Below are 19,981 nucleotides of genomic sequence, written 5' to 3'. Positions count from 1 at the left end.
AGCCAGAAACAGACATCTTGTTACGCTACCAATGGATCAAATGACTGTTAACATGTTACCGTCAGTGGTGGAAGAAGTAATGAGATCCTTCAGCAGAAATACTGTTACTAGTAAATATTCCTGTAGTCTGAGTGTAATCAGTGCTTAAAGGAGACGTATTATTAGACGCTTTTCCACATTTTATGACTTATTTACAATGTTATAATGTTGGATGTTCATTTTAAACATGGCCAAAACTTCAAAAAATGAGGTTAAAGCATTTATAAGAAATCCCTGGGAGCAATAACCTCGGGTTTCTTCCTGTTCTGAACGCTCTGTTTTTAACGGCTTTTTCTACAAACGGCTCCGTTCTACGACACACGGAGTCAGACGGAGTCAGAGCTCCATAGATGGTCATTTGCTCCTATAGCAACAGCACAGCAACGCTCATTTCTGCCTGTACTGTTCAGCGACAACAACGGCCTGGTAGCATGCTTCAGGTCTGGCCAATCAAGAGACATGAGCAGCGACAGCTTGTTTCACACAGAGGCTGAAATGAAGGCCTACATGAAGAGTCAGTATAAGATAGAAAGTAATTTTTTGGATCTTTGAATCATGCAAAGCTGCCATACGGGAGTCAGAGCGCTACAATATAGGACTGGAAAAGCAGTTTAATAGGTCTCCTTTAAAGGTTCAGTGTGTAGGTTTTAGTGGCATCTAGTGGCGAGAGTTTCGAATTGCATCCAGCAGCTCACTCCCCCCTCGCAGGCTCGCAGAAGCTACAGTGGCGCTCTGTCGACTCTGAGCTAAATAATACGTGTGGTCCTCCATTTGTGCAAATTTATCTTCTCTACTCACATTTAATAAACCAGACGTCTTCTTCTTCTTCTTCCGTATTCAACATAGTGATTAAACACTCTGTAGAGCAGTTTGTCCATTTGGGCTACTGTAGAAACATGGCGGTGCAACATGGGGACGTCCATGTATGTAGATAGAAATGTCTCATTCTAAGGTAATAAAAACAAAACGGTTCATTATGTGAGGTCTTTACACACCACTGAAAACAGAGTTATGGATCTTATGTTGCATTTCTGTCAATAGATTCTCAGAAATATTACACACTGAAATTTTAAAGTATTTAGGCAGTAACATGTTGGACTATTATATTCATCAGATTATTATTTCTCTGAACTGTTTAGTATCAGACTGCAGCTGATGATTCTTTTCATTCTGGATCAATCTGCTGATTATTTCCTCCATGAAACCATCGTTTGGTTTGTAAAGATTGTGCAGTCACAGTTAGGCAGAGCCCAAGGTGACTCCTTCACACTGCTTATTGTGTCCAAAGCTCGACGTTATTTACAAACATTACAGTTATTACAATTATTCAGAGAAGCAGCAAATCTTCACGAGAGAAGCTGAAACAGATGTTTTACAGGAAGACTTAATCTTTAGTTCAATCGATATAGTTCAATTAGTTCACCGCAGATTTCCATGAAAGAGTTTTGCCTTTCAAACGACCACAGTGAAAGCAGCTTATTTATTTCCACCTGCTTGTTAAAGATCGCGGTCTCTGAAGACAGTTATTAAATGTTATTAATTGATGTTTGGGACATTTTACAGTGTTAAAAACGAGCTCTCTGGCCTTTTAAACATGAATTATTGACCCTTCCTGTTACTTATCAGCTGAATTTAAAAACAGTTATGAATCTTTGTGACGGAAATAATTTGTATTTATTATTATTAATTTTTCTCGTAACATTAAACACGGTGATGTTTAATAATATCTGCAGTTGCATTAAGGAGATTTAAAACCAATCAGTGCTGGACCTAAATATACCTTCATGTATCATCAGTGTTAATTTGACACCTCATGTTTTATTTGTTCACTCTTGTTCCTCATTTGTTACTACATACACCCCCCCTCCCTCTGTGCAGTAGTGATTTTTCCCACCTCTTGTGAGAGATTGTGCAGCGCTGTGACTGTGTGTTGTGTTCAAACACCCCCGCTGCTGCATTATTATTATTATTATCATAAACCTTTTCTGTGTCGCTGCTACTTCAGTGAACTGCAGGTAATCCTGTGGAGGGTTTGTGTTGCTAAGAAACATATGGGCCTACACAGAAGAGCGAGGAGCTGGCCATGTTTCAATGCCACTCGTCTCTCCGCCGGACAAAGCGACACCTCCCACGCCGGCCTTTTGATTGGCAGCCGCACGGCGACGGGGGGGGGACGCGTCCTTCAGCAGCAGCATTCAACAGACACACAGGCAGCGTTAACGTTTCTGTTTTTTTATTTGAATGGAGTGAAACATCTACATAAATGAGAGGCCTCGCAGTACATGTACGACAAAAAAAAAAAATTCTCTTTTCTTTTTTTTCAAATTCAGCTGTAAAGAAAAAAAAAATTCATGATTCAATCTTTTAAACGGTTTCTGTACATTCTGTGAGATATGTTCTGAGACATGAACAGAAGTCAGAAATGAGGCCTCGTCCTCCCCCGACAACATCCCATTATACTTTACCCCCCCACGAAAAATAAAGAACAAAACAGTCCGATCAAACCCAACCAGGTCTGAGTCAACACTGTCGTCAACACACCTCTGCCCCCCCCCCCCGATTCTCTCTGTAAAGGATCTTTCCGGTTCGTTAAAACTCGGGTCTCGTTTGTAGTTTCATCCGTCAGTGACAGAAAAACTAAACTCGCTAAATTCATTTCTGAGATCTGAGAAATCAAACAGGCTGGAGTCAGTTTATCTAGATTATCTAAAAAGGTCACGAGATGAACGGAGAGGCGTTTACTTGTAGTTCGTTCGAGTCGGTAAACTTGTGTTTTGGTGGGAACGAACCACAATGTCTCAGTAAAAGCCGAGAGAGATCGGGAGTTTGACAGAAGTGGCTTTTCTCCCGGGCTGGGAGGCTGTAATGAAACATGCTGTCCAATTGCATCATGGGAAATGTAGACTCCACCCCCCCCCCCCCACCCACCCAACACCCTTAATACTAGAAATTAGCACACCTCCACCTCCAATTAACTAGCTGTTTCTGGAGCTTTTAACCATCAGCCTTGACAACTCGTCGTCATCAAGCACCTGAAAAGTCAGTAAGTGGACCTTGAGTGAAGCTCAAACTGCCGTCAAACTGACATTTCCAAACTTAATTCTGAACATTAACGCTCGAGCCCCGAGTTGTAATTAAGCAGAATACTCTTACCCTCCACCTTCCTGCTCCCCTCCCTCCCTCCCTCCCTCCCTCGTTCTCCCCCACTCTGGATAATTAAGCCTAAATCTATGTGTTGTAAAAAAACAAAAAAAACCATCACATTGAAAAGAGGGAACAATTAAAATATACATACAGTATATAATATAAATGTCAATACTTGCTCCTCAGAGCTCAGTCACACTATCATTGGCATAAGAAAGGATGGACTTTATGCAATCGTTTCTGTGTGTGTGCGGAGACGGCGTTCGAATGAGCGTCACTTCCTCCCCCCGCCAAAATAAAAACGCTGAACACCCGAACACCAGCCTCCTGGTTACAAAATGGATTCGACTGGGCACTGATTGCCTTTAGCAAGTCCACGTACGGCTGAGATTTTATCCTGTTCAGTCTTAAACTATGATATTTAATAGATGATAAAATAAATTAAGCGTGGTGAGAGTCGCTTCTTCTCCTGCTCTTAAACGGAGAATAGAGGGGGGGCGGGGAGGAAGCAAGGGAGGAGGAGGGAGGAAGGAGAGGAAGAAGGAGGGAGATAAGAGGAGGGAGGACGGGGGGAGGATCTAGGCCTGCGCGTTGGTGCCGTTCTTGTCCGGAGGTCCGGGGCTGGCCGGCAGGTTGTTGAGGGAGGGGGCGGCCTCCTGGGGCTTGCTGTCGCGGCGGGGGGGCATCCTCTCGTTGATGCGGTCCAGACCTCGGGCCTCCTCGAAGCTCTGGATCTTGTGCTGCGGGTTGAAGCCTTGAATGGCTGCGAGGAAACAAGACGTATATGAGCGAGGAGCCTCCAGAGAGCAGCAGAGGCACAAACTCTGATCTACCTGCAACTGTTCTGACTCTACAAATAAACATTTAGAAATGGATCTGAATAACTGATTTATTACATCAGCGTGACTTTATTTTAATAAACAGGTTGTTTTCTTAGACTGACCACTCGTATATCTGAAACTAAATGACAGGTTGGTGCTCGAGTGTTACGACTAGAACGTCTTTTCACCAGCTGGATCTGGCACTAGGCGAGGACGGAACCGTTTCCTCTTTGGTGCTCTAAAGTCAAAACCAATAACAAAGTACTTTAAACTTCTCTTAAATGGTTATTTCAGTATTTTGAAACCTGTTCACATGTTTTGTGTTGAAATGACTCGTAGCTACACAAAGTTTTGAATCGGTGCAGTAGATGTTTCAGCCCAGAGGCTGAAGCGGCTGCAGTGGCTGCTATGTATTCCTTCAGGGTAAGTTATTATAATTAAAGAAAATTCATTTACTGAAATAAAAAGGCCAAAACTAAAATTATAAAGTAATTGTCGATTTATTTCATAGTTCCTACATCAGCCTGGTATTTTGGGTGGAAATGAGATCTTCCAGTTTCTTAGCTGTGCCAGTTGATAGTCTGCACCCCTCGCCTGGCATCATGGCGGGAGACGGCGGCAGAGTACTAAAGACTTAAACACTGAAACTAACAAAATCCAAAGTAAAGAGTCAAATATCGTCCATAAAAAGTGCTTCTTGTTGTCAGAGACAGGCTCAGACTGTTGCACCGGGTGTCTGACATCATGTGACGGATCCCTACGAGGGCCTCCTGGTGACCCCCTTTGTTTTTAACAGGAAACTCAAGTCTCGCTGGCAGCTCCTCTACGTACACAACAAACTCGTTTCCACCGGCGTCACTCGCAGGGCGACTGAAGCATCTACTGCACATACTCCAAACTGTCATTTCAACACCAACATGAGTGAAAATAAGGCCCAGGTTTGAAAATAGAGACTTGTGTGTTTCATGAACACCCTCTTTTAATGTCTGACCCTGCTGCACACAGGTCTTAATGGTACATGAGGAGCACTGGGAGCACTGGTTAAACCAGGAGGGAAAACTTACTTCAAAACAGGACACGGACAGCATGAAGACAAAGAAACAGACTTTCATTAAAAGGACAAAGTCACTGTTATTATAAAAACCCTTGTCGCCTGTCCTCACTGATATAAATGGGGTGGACAGAATAATAGATACAATGAGTGTCCACAGGAGTAATCTGCCTACAGCTACATCATAGTGTTATAAACATTTCTAAAAAGTTTATCTACAGCCTTTAAATGCTAAAGAGAGGAATATTAAAGTGTTTTTCTTAAAAGTACATGAGCCTCTGCTTGTTGTTGCTTGAGGCCTGAGACACACGATATCAGCTTCCTCCACTAAAGCTAAAACGATGTTACAACTAATCAAAATGAAATAGAAGCTGTGGTTCAAGATGGAAAATAAACATTCACCTCTCCCTGCAGGACTCAGGTTAAAGACTTAAACAGCATCACACATCATCACATAGTTAAAACATGACACAGACAGACGGACGGACGGACGGGGTTGCATACCTCGTGCCTCTTCTGCCTCTACGGTGGCTGTGTAAGCGTGAGTAGAAGTGCCATGCCCAAAACCAATGGAGAGAGAGTGGGAACGTTATATATCAATGCATTCAGTCAGTCACGTTATCACAGCAATCAGTCAGTCCTGTTAACACGTAGGAACATCATACAACACCCCCCCACCCACATGGCAGTGACCACAGAGTCAGGTTAGAACAGCCTGTATAATAATAATAATAATAAATATAATAACAACAATAATAACAACAACAATCAGGATTTGTTAGAGAGATAAAATGTGAGTTTTAATTATGTAAATTACAGATTTTATTAAAAATTAATTGAGGTTCAATGTTTGAGAGAGATGTTCTGACGTGGTTAGCTAGCTAGCTTAGCATAAAGACTGGACGCAGGGGGAAACTGCTAGCCTAGCTCTGTTAAATGTTCAAGATGACCCCTGCCAACACCTCTAAAACCGAGAGCAACGTGTACTAATGAAGCCAGATTTCAACCACTAAGTGTTGTGACTCATTTCAGAATCGGGCTGAAATCCCGCACATCAGGTTGCTGTTCAGTTTGAGGTCCTGATGTCGGCTTAATCACCTGAGCGGTCGACGAGCTGGATGATCCGCTGGGTGTCTGACAGGGACGTTTATGTTACAAGTTTTGGAAACAAACATTTGTCGTTTTTTGATCCACAGCGCTACTACAGGTCTTTGAATTGCCAGAGCAGTTGTTAGGATTTGAGATTAATCTGCCGATACTCGCGCGATAAACAGCAAATGTCTCACTAGGGCACGTCTGCAGGCAGCCTCCTCAGTGAGCTGCTGGTGAACGATGTTAGCGCTCTCCCTTGTGAGTTTTAGGAAAATGTTGAAAGGGTTAATTTGCAGCCGTGACTGTCCTCAGTCACCGTGGTCTTTTCTAAATCTCAAACGTTTTCATAGGAGGCTGCTGGGCTACCTGATCACAAGTTAGCAGAGCTCCAACTGAGCCAAACTCCATTCAGAAAATAAGCATTTTAAAAGTTGTTTGCGTGTCATCTTGCAGACAGACCCAACAAAGCATGAATTCATTTGTTCCACAAATCAGCCTCATGATATCGTTATTCCGGCGTCTTTTTTATCAGTTTATTGCAATTAAACCAGATGAAGGTTGAATATTTGCAGGTTTACTCGCGTTACTTTTGATGCCTTCTCTCTCTAAACGTCGGACACTGATAAACACACATCGGTCAACGACTAAGAATGAGGTTTCAGCTTCTTTAGGACTTGGTGTCATTAAATAGTTAATAGTCTTTCTTATTACACAAAGCAGAAACACTGTTTGTGTTTAAAGGGCAGAGCTCTCTGAGCAGACGGTCCTTCAGAGGAGGAGAGGACGCCACTTGACATTTCCCTTTCACCGTGTGTCTCTGAGTGTTTGTCTCTGAGCGGTTAGTCTCTCATGTGAGTGCAGGCGCAGGGCGTTAGTGTCAGCTGGACTCCGTGTTAGCGTTTTGGTGGGATGCTCGGCTGCGTTCACACTCACCGCTTTGCAGAGTTCGCCGCCCTCCGGACAGAACTCCCACGGGCAGCGTTCCTGTCGGGGTCAGGCCCTTCAGCTGCAGCACGCTCTCGTTCTCCTCTCTGTCAACACACATACACAAACCACGTCAGGGAGATCAATGACCTCAAGATCAACAGCGGTGCAAGGAGGCCTCGTGTTTTAGCCTTTGGCACAGCTGCTCAAGAGCTTTTATTGATAAACTTAGAGCGTCAGATGTTTTATAATCTGTTTAACCACATATTTTATCATGTTTCACAAGGATGAATCAGCACACAGCTGCTTTGTAACTCCTACACGCTCTGCAACATCATACAGAAACATAATATACGTTCTTTATAGCTGATAAGCGTTTCTATCTTCCTTTTCTCTCTTGATGATCTCAGACTTCAGATGTTTTTACAGCTGAATAAAGAGAAGACATATTTATAAGATATATTTGTAGTAGAGTCTAAAACCAGAGGTATGAGATGTCTTCACGTATTATGAAATACAGTCAGGAACCTCGAGTAAAGCAGAGTTTAAAACCTCTGTGTGAAGTTGTTTTTCATAATTACATTACGACCTCAATCATTTTAGCTTTCCTCGATATCGTCTGTTTACATGAGAACATTTTAGCATCCTCACCAACATCATGCCAGAATAAAGAGCAGGATTTTTTGGGGGGCACAGCGCATATGCAGCATGTTTTCAGCAATTATTAAGAGCCTTAAAGTCCTTTTTATTCTTTGTTTTGGTTGTGTGGTTTTATTTTATACATTAATTTATGATATTTAAAAAAGATGTCTGAATATTCTTAGGAATAAAAAGTTCCTTTCTCTTTGGACTGTCGTTACCTCAATGGTCTTAAAATGACTATAATGACCAAAAGTAGTAATTTTTGAGTCTATGACACATGAGGTCGGGCTGTCTCCCTCATATATCACACTTACTCACTAATATCACGTTATCAGGTGCTGCTTTCAGAACCGGTCCTGCTCTCTGAATCAAACCCTCGTGACCTGAGACCTGTGTCCAATATTTAACAGAGAAAAGTGAAAACATTTCTACTTTCTCTGGCTTCTGGTTAGCTGCTATACGTGTGTGTGTGTGTGTGGTTTGTATGTGCGAGCAGCGTGTGGGTTCTTTGCTGTTTTCAGGTGTGTGGGTGGCCTTTTGAATTTATTATATTCCTTTGTTACGTGCTGCTGTACGCACTTCCATAAAGAGGACACTGAGCTCACTTGTAATGAATTAATGCTCAGAACAAAATGTCCTCATCTGCTGAGAGAAGACATTTAAAATTTAAACTAGCGTTCCAGTGCAGCCGGCGGCCGACAGCATTTACCCAAGTACTGTACTAGAGAACAGTTCTGAGGTACTTTATATTATATATGTATATTTATTTAACAGCTTTAGTTACTTTTGCAGATTCAGATTATTAATTCAAAATATAAATCAACTGATAAAATGTGATGTATTATTGTAGATTTAGTCGCCCTGCAGTTTTTAAAGTAGCTGCAATGAGCTCCACGTGTAACAGCTGCAGCACTAAAGTGATGGACACATGAATGAATCTATAATTATCCTGTCATTTATTATCATTTAATGTATATTATAAATGTAGCATCCTGCATTGTGAGAACCTTTAGTATTTTACTTTTAAATGCAGGATTTGTACTTGTAACAGAGTACTTTTACACTGTTGTACTGCTACTTTTACTTAATTAAAAGATCTGAGTACGTCTTCCACCTCTGAATATAAATCTAATCCTGTGTTTATGAAGCGAGGGTGGAGCACGCCGCGGACAGTAACCACCTAACAAAAGCAGAAGCGATAAACAGCCTGCTGCTCCCACGCAGCGATAGTGATTACTAACTCACTAGTAATAACTAAAAGTGAGAGGAGAACTTTAGATAACGTGTCTGTGGTGCTTTTCTGGGCCTTCTGATAAAGGACAAATTATTGTGACACACTTCCACAGGATTAAAAAGAGGACACGTGTAAATCAAGGAGAAGTCATTAGCCTTGTACTAAAGTGGAGCACGACTGGAAACAGGACGGAGCCGCAGTTACTCCTCGACGCAGGGTTTTCTGTCCAATAACCTCATTTATTGAAGGAAAGCAGCGTCCGTTCAAACGTCACCATTCGTTCCAGGAAGTGCTCAAAAAGGGCAAAGTGACCCTCCTTCAATCTTTATTTTCCTGTAAAATTGTCAGAAACAGAACCCACCTGAGCACAGAGAAGACACGAGCCATCTTTCCGATCGCCCGGATCTTATTTCTGATCACCTCCTTCCTGACAGCCGGAGTTCCACCTAAAGAACAAAATGAAAATCACAATCAGAGCTGCACATGCGTTTCTCTCCGGAGACGCAGCTGGTTGTGTTTAATAACTGAAGCTTTGTTTTGCCACACAGACTCAAATGTGGAGAGTCGCGACTACATGGAGCACGCAAGGTTTTATTTTTATTAATAACGTATGCAAACAATAACCGGAATAATAAATGGTGTTAGTTCTCTTGAATTAATACAAACTAGTAATGTGTGTCCAAATAACACGAATGACTAGTGACAAGTACATCCAACTTAGTACCAATATGTACATGAGTTATTGATTTAAGAGCACAAATTGAAAATCTATTTTTTTGTCTTCTCACATTACATTTGTCCTTGTCCCTGCACCACCGGACGCCGTTTCCGCACCGTGCAGCCGAACGCAGAGCAACATAATCAGTGGAAGTCTAAACCAGCAGCTCGATCCATAATTACACTTAATATGAACACTTTAAGGTTTGTTCAACTACAGGTTGTGTTCAGGTACACACGGTATAATTAAAATGTTACAAATAATAAAGTGTTCTAGCAGAAAATAAGTCATTTGTGTGCAAATTTGAGAGCATGAGCAATTTGTTTTTTGTGTCTCCATGACACCCGCAAGGCTCCAAAAGACTGGATCAGTTTGATACGATTAAACATGTTCAGCATTTATTTAACGTCGTTTTGTTCCAACCAGAACACAAAGCGATAAGTCAGATCCATCTCCTAAATATCTGGAAGAGACATGAGGCAAAGAGGCTGTGAGGCGAGTTATTATCTTATCCCTACTGTCTTACGGCTGCAGAACCATTGAGCTACAACTAAGAGCTGGACTGGTGAAGAGCAGGAGGAGGAGGAGGAGGAGGAGGAGGATGTGGGCTGCTGCGTAACCAAGGTGGGCTGATGCTAAAGCAGCCCACGGAGCGAACCTCTGCTCCTAATGGACTGTCTATAGTTTGGTGTCTTATGCATTTGCTAATTCACCTCAGCTCAGTAAGAATCTCACTGAAACACTGGTGTAGTGTACTGACAGGAAAGAGGCGGAGGACTCAGTTGAAGAAAGCCGTCTCTGTGCCGCCGCAGGAGAGTCCAGCCGGTGCACAGAGCTCTCTAGCTCTGCGGACAGCAGAGAATAACCTAGCAACAGACTGCAGAGGCTCAGCTGTGGCGCTCGGCCACGCTCTGTGGATAAACACTGCACCGCGTTGGCATTGGCTCACAGCAGCGACTGCTGGGGGACACGTGATTGGCCAAAGATTCAACCATCACGCCAACACACAGAACACCACGCTTCAGCTTCCTTCAGGGTTTCAGTTCCTCCTGAAGCTGCACTGGGTCTGATTAATTATATTCAGTGACACAACGATGGCTGACTGCTCACTCTGAGTATTCTGACCAACACGAACCTCCGTAAAGCCGCGCCAGAAACTAATAAACCCATCAGAGCCTCGTGTTCCTTCACCATGAACACACTGTAGTTTATTCTGACTCAGGCCAACATACACCGTCCTGCTGCCACTGGAGCATCACATGTGTTTGTCTCCTGGTTAATTACAGGATCCACTTTAAAACTTAAACCTGGCCCAGCCCTACCTCTCCGGACCTCCTGCGCCACACCTCCGCGGACGCAACACTAAAACCCATCAGGACAAAGCGCCGGACCTGGGTCGACAGGGCCTTTACCTTAGCTGCACCCTCCCTCGCCACATCTGACAGGCCACACCGCGCCACCTTTCAAACAGGCCCGCAGAAACCCGCTTTTTAAAGACTGCATTCCCAGTTAACTTCTTTTACCTCTCTTCCTGCTGTATAAAAATGATTTCTTATTATTGATTGACAGAAACTACAGCGAGCAGCTGGGAGAGGAAATGAAACTTTAACATGAAACTAAATATCTGAGGAGTTTTAAAGTCCTCAGGAGGAACCAGTGGGCTCGGAGCGGAGAGCCACAGACAGGAAGTCAGACAGGTCTGAGAGACGGACTGACCTGCTGCTGGTTTGAGTCTGAAAATGAGATTTGTTGACAGAGTTTCTGAATCAGCTTCGTGGTCATGCAGCTGCAAGCAGGGACCATTTTAAAACTCTCCTTTAGTGGTGCGTTCAAGGACAATCTGACAATTGAGAGTTATGAGCTACTTTATCAGTAAAAACTGTACGGTCAGTTTGCTGTTCAGCAGGTAACTCTCCAGCCTCACATGTCCAACAACTAGAGCAGCTTTCATAACTCACACCTGCTCAGCCACATGACCAACAACTAGACACGAAGGTGACAAACTGCTCTCTGAGGAGGATTAACAGATCCCCGTCTCAGCAGGCTGATCTGCAAACTGCACCAGAAACTAGTGGAAACTACCAACTCAAAAACAGCCTGTGGTTGAAATATCTGAGAGGTCAAACGTGGTTACTAACAGTTTTTTTAAAAATGAAAAACAGCCGGGTGCGATGATGGGAGAAGGCGTTACATCCTCTTACCCTCACATGTGTCGTCCCCTTCTGACATCAGCTCGTCGTCAGAGCAGATGTTCAACACGTTCACCAGCATCTCTGTCACTGTGTGAAAACAAGCACAGTCACCAACACATCAAGATGCAGACAAACACACAATAAAGGGTTCATGCCAAGGCTGAGACTGATGATTATTTTCTCTGCAGACGAATCTGCATGTTCTTTTATCAATTACCTGATTAACAGGTTACTTTAAAAAACTTTACATTTGATTTAATGCCATAAATGACAAATAAAATCAGCAAATATTCACATTTAATAAGCTGGAAACAGAGAATATTTGGCCAATTACTCTAGTTCTGTTGCACTAATCGATTAATCGTTGCAGCTCTAGTGTTACGTGACTGCTGCTCTCGTTTCACACTGAAAGCTCTATTCACACACCGCATGGAGGCTTTTATTGTGAAATAGCTACAGGAAATGAGTTATAGAAGATTCTCACCTAAAGGCCAAAGGTGTTCAAATAATGACTGAGGGCCGGCACAAACAAATAAAGGCTGTCGGTGAGATCACCTGCAGCCAATCAGCAGCTCTCATACGGTGAAGTCAGTATGATGGACATCATCACGTCGTCCTCACCACCATAATATTTGTTTCATCCACATTAATTACAGTTTTTTACCGACTTCCCTGCAGATTTTTAAATTATAAAAATCCTTCCATTAACGAAAAAAGTTTATACTTTAAAAGGGTTGGGTATCAATTTTATCGATTCTGGTTCCTTCACCACAGATCTTGTCAGCGCTCGGTGATCTTCATCCTCTTCCTCCTCTCTCATCTCTAAAGTGAAAGGAGTCTCTGTCCTAGAGGGGGTCTCTCTGGGGACTCGTGTCATTCGTAGCACTGGTTACACATATCACTGGTTTCCCTTCAGTATAAAAAGGTGAACGTCACCTTTAACGATACCCAACCCTGCTTAAAAGGTGACATGTCTGCGGGAAGCGTTGTGTTCACAATCAGGAAAAACAGAAGAGACTGGAATTAATTAGTGAATGAAAGTATTTATTCAGGATGTTAACACCTCTGTGGCCTCAGTTAAAAATCAATATGATGAATATTAATGTGTGCCCCTAAATTTCTAAAACGTATATAAGTCAGCATGGAGCTCTGAACTGAATGGTTTCTGGCTCAAAGTGTCGTCTCTGAATCAGGAAACAGTCGAACCTAATTATGTGACACAATTATAACGGGAGCCGAGAACTCCTCCGACACTGCAGCTATGTCACACGATCCACGAACTCCCATCTGTGTCACAGGAAAGATTTAAATTGAGATAGGCGGGTAAGTTAGCGGCTCGTCTCTCGGTCCTCAGCAGCTCACGGTCGAACGTGATCCAACGCGCAGCCGCTCACACAAACTGGACTAAACCTTGTTTAAAAAGGTTCAGTTTTATAGATTATAATCTTAATTTATATTTTCAACATGTAACAGGTTCTACAGGATCTGATGGACAGATTTCTTGGATTAAGAAAGGAAAGATACAGCCAAAAATGTTACCACGATAAAAAGTTTCAACTCTTTCGATATCAATAATTATCACGATAAGCATCAAATCGTTATTTCTCTCGAGTTTGAACGCTGATTTTTGCTCCTGAGTGAAAGCTGAAGAAACCTGATTCTTTACGGTCAGAACAAACACTTCAGTAGAAAATTCAAAACAATTATGATCTTTGACAAGAAATATTCCCAAGTAAAATTAAGTAAAAGTTTTTTTTCCAGTCCTTTTTCCTCAATAAAATAAACATCTTAATAAAAAAAAAAATAAAGTCCTAATTTGTTAATAATTAAAGTGAATGAAATCAAACATTAAATATTATATCACGTTAATTATCGTTATCGTTTTATTGTGCTGCCCTACATCAAACCATCAATCGCAAAGTGACCTTTTCTCCAAATGGTGCAGTGGGTTTGTTCACTTTTGGTCTGTGGTCATTTGCATGTTTTTGTCCCCTTGTTATTCACGCTGCAGTAACGCTCTGCAGCCTTAAACATTTAAATAAAAGCAGACACCACGACAGACAGCAGCGGAGGGAGTCTCACCTTTCTCTCCGACGAAGGGCAGAGACCAGGTGAAGACGTCCATAAAGTTGGGCAGCCAGTAGGGGTGAGGGGAGCAGTTAAACTGCCGGATGTTCATCACGTTATTCTCATATTTCAGCACCGCCGCTGAGGACACAACACCAAACACGTCAACGTTTTCTACTTCACCGAGCGCTTCCAGTCTGCCGTTGCCAAGGCTTCAAGGTTGCCAACCTGTTGCCATGGTTTCCATCCTCTTACCTTTGTTATTGTACACGTCCAGGTAGTTCGGAGCAGAGAATATTGTAATTAAAGAAGGGAAGCCTGTCGTCTGACTTTTCCTGTACATTCGATACCTGACGGACAAAAACAAACAGGGTGGAGTTTTGCATGATGAGATTTAAAGACAGATAAGAAGATAAAGATTAGGTTATTGAGATGCAACAAAACAGATAACAACAATAACACTTTATAGCATTAAACATTACAATACCTCAGACTACTGGTTCCCAACCTTATCAGCTCGTGTCCCCTTAAAACAAAGTAATTCTACACAGGAACATTCATAGTATTTTTGTTTTGTGCAGCAGAAAACACTCAGTTAATACTCAGTCTAATACAACATAATAGGCTTTAATGCTCCGTTTGTTGTTTTAGAAAAGATGCTAGTTCAACTTCAGTGTGTTTCTGGTATTTTGTTTTCGCTTATTGATAAAAATGGAGTGGACGAGCACCAAGGGCTCAGCGATATGGACGAAAATGTTATCACAATCAGGATAAATGTCAAATCATTATTTCTTTCAAGTTTCAAGGCTGATTTTTGCTCCTGAAGGAAGAAGGTTTAGGAAACCAGACTGTTTTTAAATTCTTCTTTATGGTCAGAACAAACACATGATGGAAATCTTTTAACAAATATGCACGAGTAAAATTAAGTAATATCTGGTTTTGTTAGGCCTCAACAAAATAAACATCTTGATAGAAAAAGTGCTAATTTGTTGAACATTTTGTAATTGAGGGAAATTATATTGCCAAGATCTTGACTATTGTTTTATTGCCCAGCCCAAACAGCACCACAACCTACAAAATGACCCTCAAGCTGAATAAACTCTACTCTAAAACTAAAACTGATCACTATAACCTTCACTACTGTCACAGATGAGACTGCATTAGCTTTAACTAGCTGTACCTAATAAACTGGCAACTGACAGATGTTTAGGATTCACTGCGTTCCCATTAATAATCAGATGACCCCTCACATTTATCATGTGACCGTGTTGGAGGGTCCCGACCCCGTGGTTGGGAACCACAGCCAATAGAGAAACATGGCCTCGGCTGCTTAAACTTTTTGTTTTTTGTGTTGTTGTAAAAGCTCAAATTAAAAAAAAGAGAATATAATAAAAGACAAGCAACCATCTAATATAACACAATAATAACACCACAGTATTATTATATGGTATTACTGCAGAAAATGAAAGTGTCAGGCTGATGTCTGACAGGAGGCGTCACTCACCCTGCATCCTGGGCTTCATGTGCTCGTATTACAGACAACAGGTTATTGTTCATCAGGAAGTCACAGACTGCTGGGTAACTGGAGACAGAACAGGGAGTTATTATCCTCCAACAAACACCAAGATGCCAGTTTGGTAAACACAGAGCGGAGGGATTTCACTCAACGACTGTTTCATGTTTCTCCAAATGTTCAGCCTCGTCTCCTCCCGCCGCCCGGCTGTCTCCCTGCCGCCGCCGCCTTTAACGCTTCAACTCCAGAATAACAAGAGACGCTTCAAAGTGCTAAAATTAGAGATCAATTAAGGTCGAGGCTTTTTCACAGGAGGGATGAGTTTATATCAGATCCTCACAGAACTGACGATTCACCTCGGATCACCAACACCAAAAGCCCTTTACGCACACGCAGTACTACACGCACGACAAGTACAATACACACCCCGAGTACAAAATACTGCATTCACGCGGAATAAGTTGATTGTTTTTGCATCTGCATGCTTCTCTTCTTTGTGCTGCATTCTTTCTCTAAAACCGGACTGATGGTTTCTTGAAAAGCCCAGACTGAAGAGCACAAACTGTTTCACAAGTTTGTTTTCATGAATTAAAGCAAGCGTCAGTGCTCATCTTATTCTCTCTCTGGTAGTACAAAGTATTTGTTAAGGTTAGGTTAAGTTTATTTTATTTAACTGAGTGACTTTAACATAAAAGGTGAGCTGGTGTTTATTCAGATACGAGACGCTGAATTGCAGGAACGTTTACCTAACGAGGTGCAGCTCTGAAAGGGGGCGCAGCTTGGTCTTTAAAACCAGAAGCTACCTGGACGGGCTTTCGGGACGGGACTAAAACTCCTACTGACAGGCGGCTGTAATCTCCAACAGATCTATTAGGGGTGTTAGAGAAACACAGTGGCTTGGTGTCATTTCTCACTGAATGGTTTAAATGTTGTGCTACTTAAACAAACTAATGTAGGATGAAAGAGGCTTTTGAGCAGCTGCTGCTTTCCCCTCGCTGTGACCTCCATGTGGTGTCAACACCGCAAATTCAGTACAAATATAAAGAGCGAGGAGAGAATGCTAATATTTATTTTCAGTATCTGTCTGACGGCGGATTTCAGCAGCGGTCACTTATCCAGAGATAAGCCATTGTTTGTAAAAGCTTTAATCAGCTCAGATTAACAGACCAAGCTGCTTTTGGTCTTTTTTGTTTTTTTAAATGTGGAAACATTTGCAGCAGCACACAGCGTCCCGCGGTGACGGGCGTACCTGTAGAAATAAGAGCAGCCTCTGACGCTGTTATGGCAGAAGTGTTCCTGGGTCTTTTCTGAGCCGTAGTCCTCCCCCGGGTCCGACCACAGCAGGTCGCACATCGGCCCGAACGCAGGAGGTTCCTTAAACCGGTCCAGCTGCACACAGAGACACACCAACGTTACAAACACAATCAACCAGCTGTGAGGGCTCAACTATTTCATATCAGAACCTCAGTTTGAAAGAGAGAAACTGCCGCGACTTTAATTTCAACTTATAACAGTGTCTTAACAAGCTGCAAGAGGTGACTGTTATATACTGGATTTAAATACTATGTTATTGAGTAATATCAAAAGTCCTTACAGGCAAGTCACTCTGCAGCTATTTCAGACCAACAAGACCAGGCTAGTATCTGAATGACTGGGGAGAGAGCCAGAACTGCACTTTCACAGGTCACCAGGACATAAAAACTACAATCAATAGAATCAGCAGTAAAATCTGATTAAAAATCACTGAAAAAGTTTGACGACATAAACGTTTTTCCAGACAAGTTTTACTTCTACGCATGCGCAGTAAAGTAAAACGGACTCTTAGATCAGTGGAACCACAAGATTGGCTGAATAGGGGGTGGTGATGGTGCATGATAAGATGCTTGCCTTTGGTGTGAGAGACCTGGGTTCAATTCCCACTGTGAGACATCCACCATGTGTCCCTGAGCAAGACACTTAACCCCTAGTTGCTCCAGAGGCGTGCGACCTCTGACATGTATAGCAGACGCTTTGGATAAAAGCGTCAGCTAAATGAATAAATGTAAATACGTTTCCTGCTTTTGCTGTTAAAAGCTGTGATTGGCTTTCTAGCGGGCATAGAGGCCAATTGAGTTGTACTGAGGGTTTTTAAAGTGGGGCGTCTCCTCTATGAAACGTCTCTGCAGCGGCTCCGTCTGGTGCAGAATTGTGATGACGGTCGCTCTAGAGTGTCAATGTCAGAGACGCCTGAACTCTGATCTGACGTCCAGACTTCACAGGTCGCATTTCAAACAATCAGACCAGGATCTGATTTGAACCACATCTGAAAGAGGCTCAAATCCAAACTGGAAAAGATCAGATTCCACGTGACCTGTTCACACTGAAACAAATCAGATTTGGGTCACTTTGGCCTGCAGTCTGAACGCAGCCTGAGTGAGCGGTTGGAAAAGTGATTTAGCGTTATTTGACTGTATCTGAATCAGTTTATGTAGAATTATTTTTAGTATAGTTTAATATAGACCCAAATACAGAGCTGAGGTTTAGTTCATAGGAAAATATTTACAATTTCAATCACAATATTTTGTAGATAAACTGCAGTTCGATATTGTCCGGCCCTCTGGTTACCTTTCGTATGTCATCCAGGCAGGTGACTTCAGGGCTCAGACCTCCGTGCACACAGAGGAACTGCTGGTTGAGGAGAGCAGCCAGAGGCAGGCAGTCAAACGCATCCATACAGGCATCATAAACACGCTCAGAGTACTTTATTTTACCTGCAGGACAAACAGAGAGGCACATTTTAAACACACAGCACCGCGCCCTCTCAGACCTGCAGGAAAGGACAGTTTGTCTATGGCGGAGGACGTGAAGACAAACAGCGGCAGGACTTACACTCCTGTTTGAAGGTGAAGTACTCTGTGAGGTGCCGGCACTCGTGGTTGCCTCTGAGGAGGAAGAGGGTGTTGGGGTGGTTGATCTTCAGAGCCCACAGGTACAGTACACACTGCAGGGAGACACATGGGAGGATGAGGATGAGGAGGCCGTCATAGAGGGAACACTTTATTCACCGCAGAGCCGCACCACGCATCGATAAAGTCAGGGTGTGTGACATGAAACTCAATATTTGGTTACTGAACTGAACCGGTTTGTGCACAAACACAAAACTAAACTCTTCAGATTACAGTCACGATCTTGGTCTCTTCTGACAGGATTTTGTTTTTAAAAAGTCAGGAGAATGAAACTAAATGAGACCAAATTGACTCGAAGCTTATTTCTTGCAGTTTGTAAATACTGACCTGTTGCTGCTCATGGTGAGCTTAGAAACACAGTGGAGCCAGAGCCAGAAGGCTGGACACGTCTTCCTGTTCCCAATGTAATGATGACGACACTGATTTCGTTTTACAACAATTTGTCTCAGTGGACACACCCCCAAAAAAAGACACTAATCAGTAATGATGCAACGGGGATGAGAGCTGTAACATTTACTTTGGTAAAAAACACCAACACAACAGGATAAACTGCTCAAAACGTGAAGCGTAAATGCATTAAAAGCTAACAGGAACTGGCCGGCTGTGCACAGGAGAGCGTCTGCTTGGTCGATAGTAGTTGAACACAGGGCTGGACAATAATAAAAACAAAATTTAAAAAAGATAGCGCAATATTATTTTCCGTTGTAACAATATAACAAATGTTATAAAAGGTTTGATTCAATTCATTTGAATCATGAACAAATTGGCAATTCATTTTTCTTTAAGACATTTAACTTTGTTGAGGAAAAGGGACTGAAAAAGAAGATTTTTCTTTTTTACTCGTGCAAAGTGAAAAAGCCCAAAGTCTAGCCCAAAGTGAGTTCCCATCTCCCACAGAAAACTCTGCTCTGAACTGCCTGAAAACAGCTCGTTTGTAAGTCCAGCCTTTACTTCCACTTTCTTGTGATGTCACAAGAAAATACGTGAAAAACGCTCGCCAAACAGCTACTCCGACACGCCCTCAAAAACAGCGGTGTAAAAACAGCGAGCTGCAGCACGCAGCTCTCCTCTCCCTTCCAAACACTAGCTACCCTCCAGGCAGTCAGTGGACATAAAGTTGTTCCTGTGATGTAGAGACAGAGCTCAGTTAAAACTTTATGGATACAGATTAATAACTCACCGCTCTGAAACTCTCGCTCCAGTCCGTGTTGCCAAGCTGGTCGGCAACACGTACGGCTGAACCCGAGCTGTTTACCGGCTTCTCGCTGACCCGCCCTTCTCTGCTTCTGATTGGCTAGTAGTCCTTAACTAGGAACTAAATCAGCCTTTAAACTTGAAAGAAATAATGATTTGACATTTATCCTGATAATTATTGATAGACGGATTTTAAAGTTTTTATCGCCCATTTTTGGGCACAAGCTGCAGAGAGTTTGATATTTAGCAGAGCGTTAACTGAATACAAAGATAGTGGGGATTGTTATGACGACAGCATGCAGGCAGCACAGCGTTCATATGTTTGTGGGACTAAATGAACATTTTGTTACAGTGAAAACTGGAGTTTATAGCGATTCAGAGAGAATCTGCCACCACAGACGAGAG

At 42.6% G+C, this 19,981-nt stretch overlaps 1 protein-coding gene across 1 annotated transcript in view; it reads right to left on the bottom strand.

Annotated features, from left to right (window-relative positions):
• Positions 1–3,233: 3,233 nt before the first annotated feature.
• ppp3ccb (protein phosphatase 3, catalytic subunit, gamma isozyme, b) overlaps positions 3,234–19,981 on the bottom strand; it is a 28,157-nt gene continuing 11,409 nt past the window's right edge. Inside the window, exons 4-14 of the mRNA XM_046066977.1 lie at positions 18,306–18,417; positions 18,042–18,187; positions 16,687–16,826; positions 15,429–15,506; positions 14,180–14,274; positions 13,940–14,065; positions 11,867–11,944; positions 9,309–9,393; positions 7,081–7,178; positions 5,560–5,586; positions 3,234–3,946 (exon numbers count right to left, since the gene is read on the bottom strand). Of these exons, the coding sequence (XP_045922933.1) occupies positions 3,762–3,946; positions 5,560–5,586; positions 7,081–7,178; positions 9,309–9,393; positions 11,867–11,944; positions 13,940–14,065; positions 14,180–14,274; positions 15,429–15,506; positions 16,687–16,826; positions 18,042–18,187; positions 18,306–18,417 (1,170 nt within the window). The 3' untranslated portion in view covers positions 3,234–3,761. The remainder of the gene's footprint in view (positions 3,947–5,559; positions 5,587–7,080; positions 7,179–9,308; positions 9,394–11,866; positions 11,945–13,939; positions 14,066–14,179; positions 14,275–15,428; positions 15,507–16,686; positions 16,827–18,041; positions 18,188–18,305; positions 18,418–19,981) is intronic.

The sequence above is a fragment of the Micropterus dolomieu genome, linkage group LG13 (genome assembly GCF_021292245.1).
Source record: "Micropterus dolomieu isolate WLL.071019.BEF.003 ecotype Adirondacks linkage group LG13, ASM2129224v1, whole genome shotgun sequence".
Classification (NCBI taxonomy): domain Eukaryota; kingdom Metazoa; phylum Chordata; class Actinopteri; order Centrarchiformes; family Centrarchidae; genus Micropterus; species Micropterus dolomieu.
The sequence above is the reverse complement of the archived record's forward strand: the minus strand, read 5'-3'. Positions and strand labels throughout refer to the sequence as shown.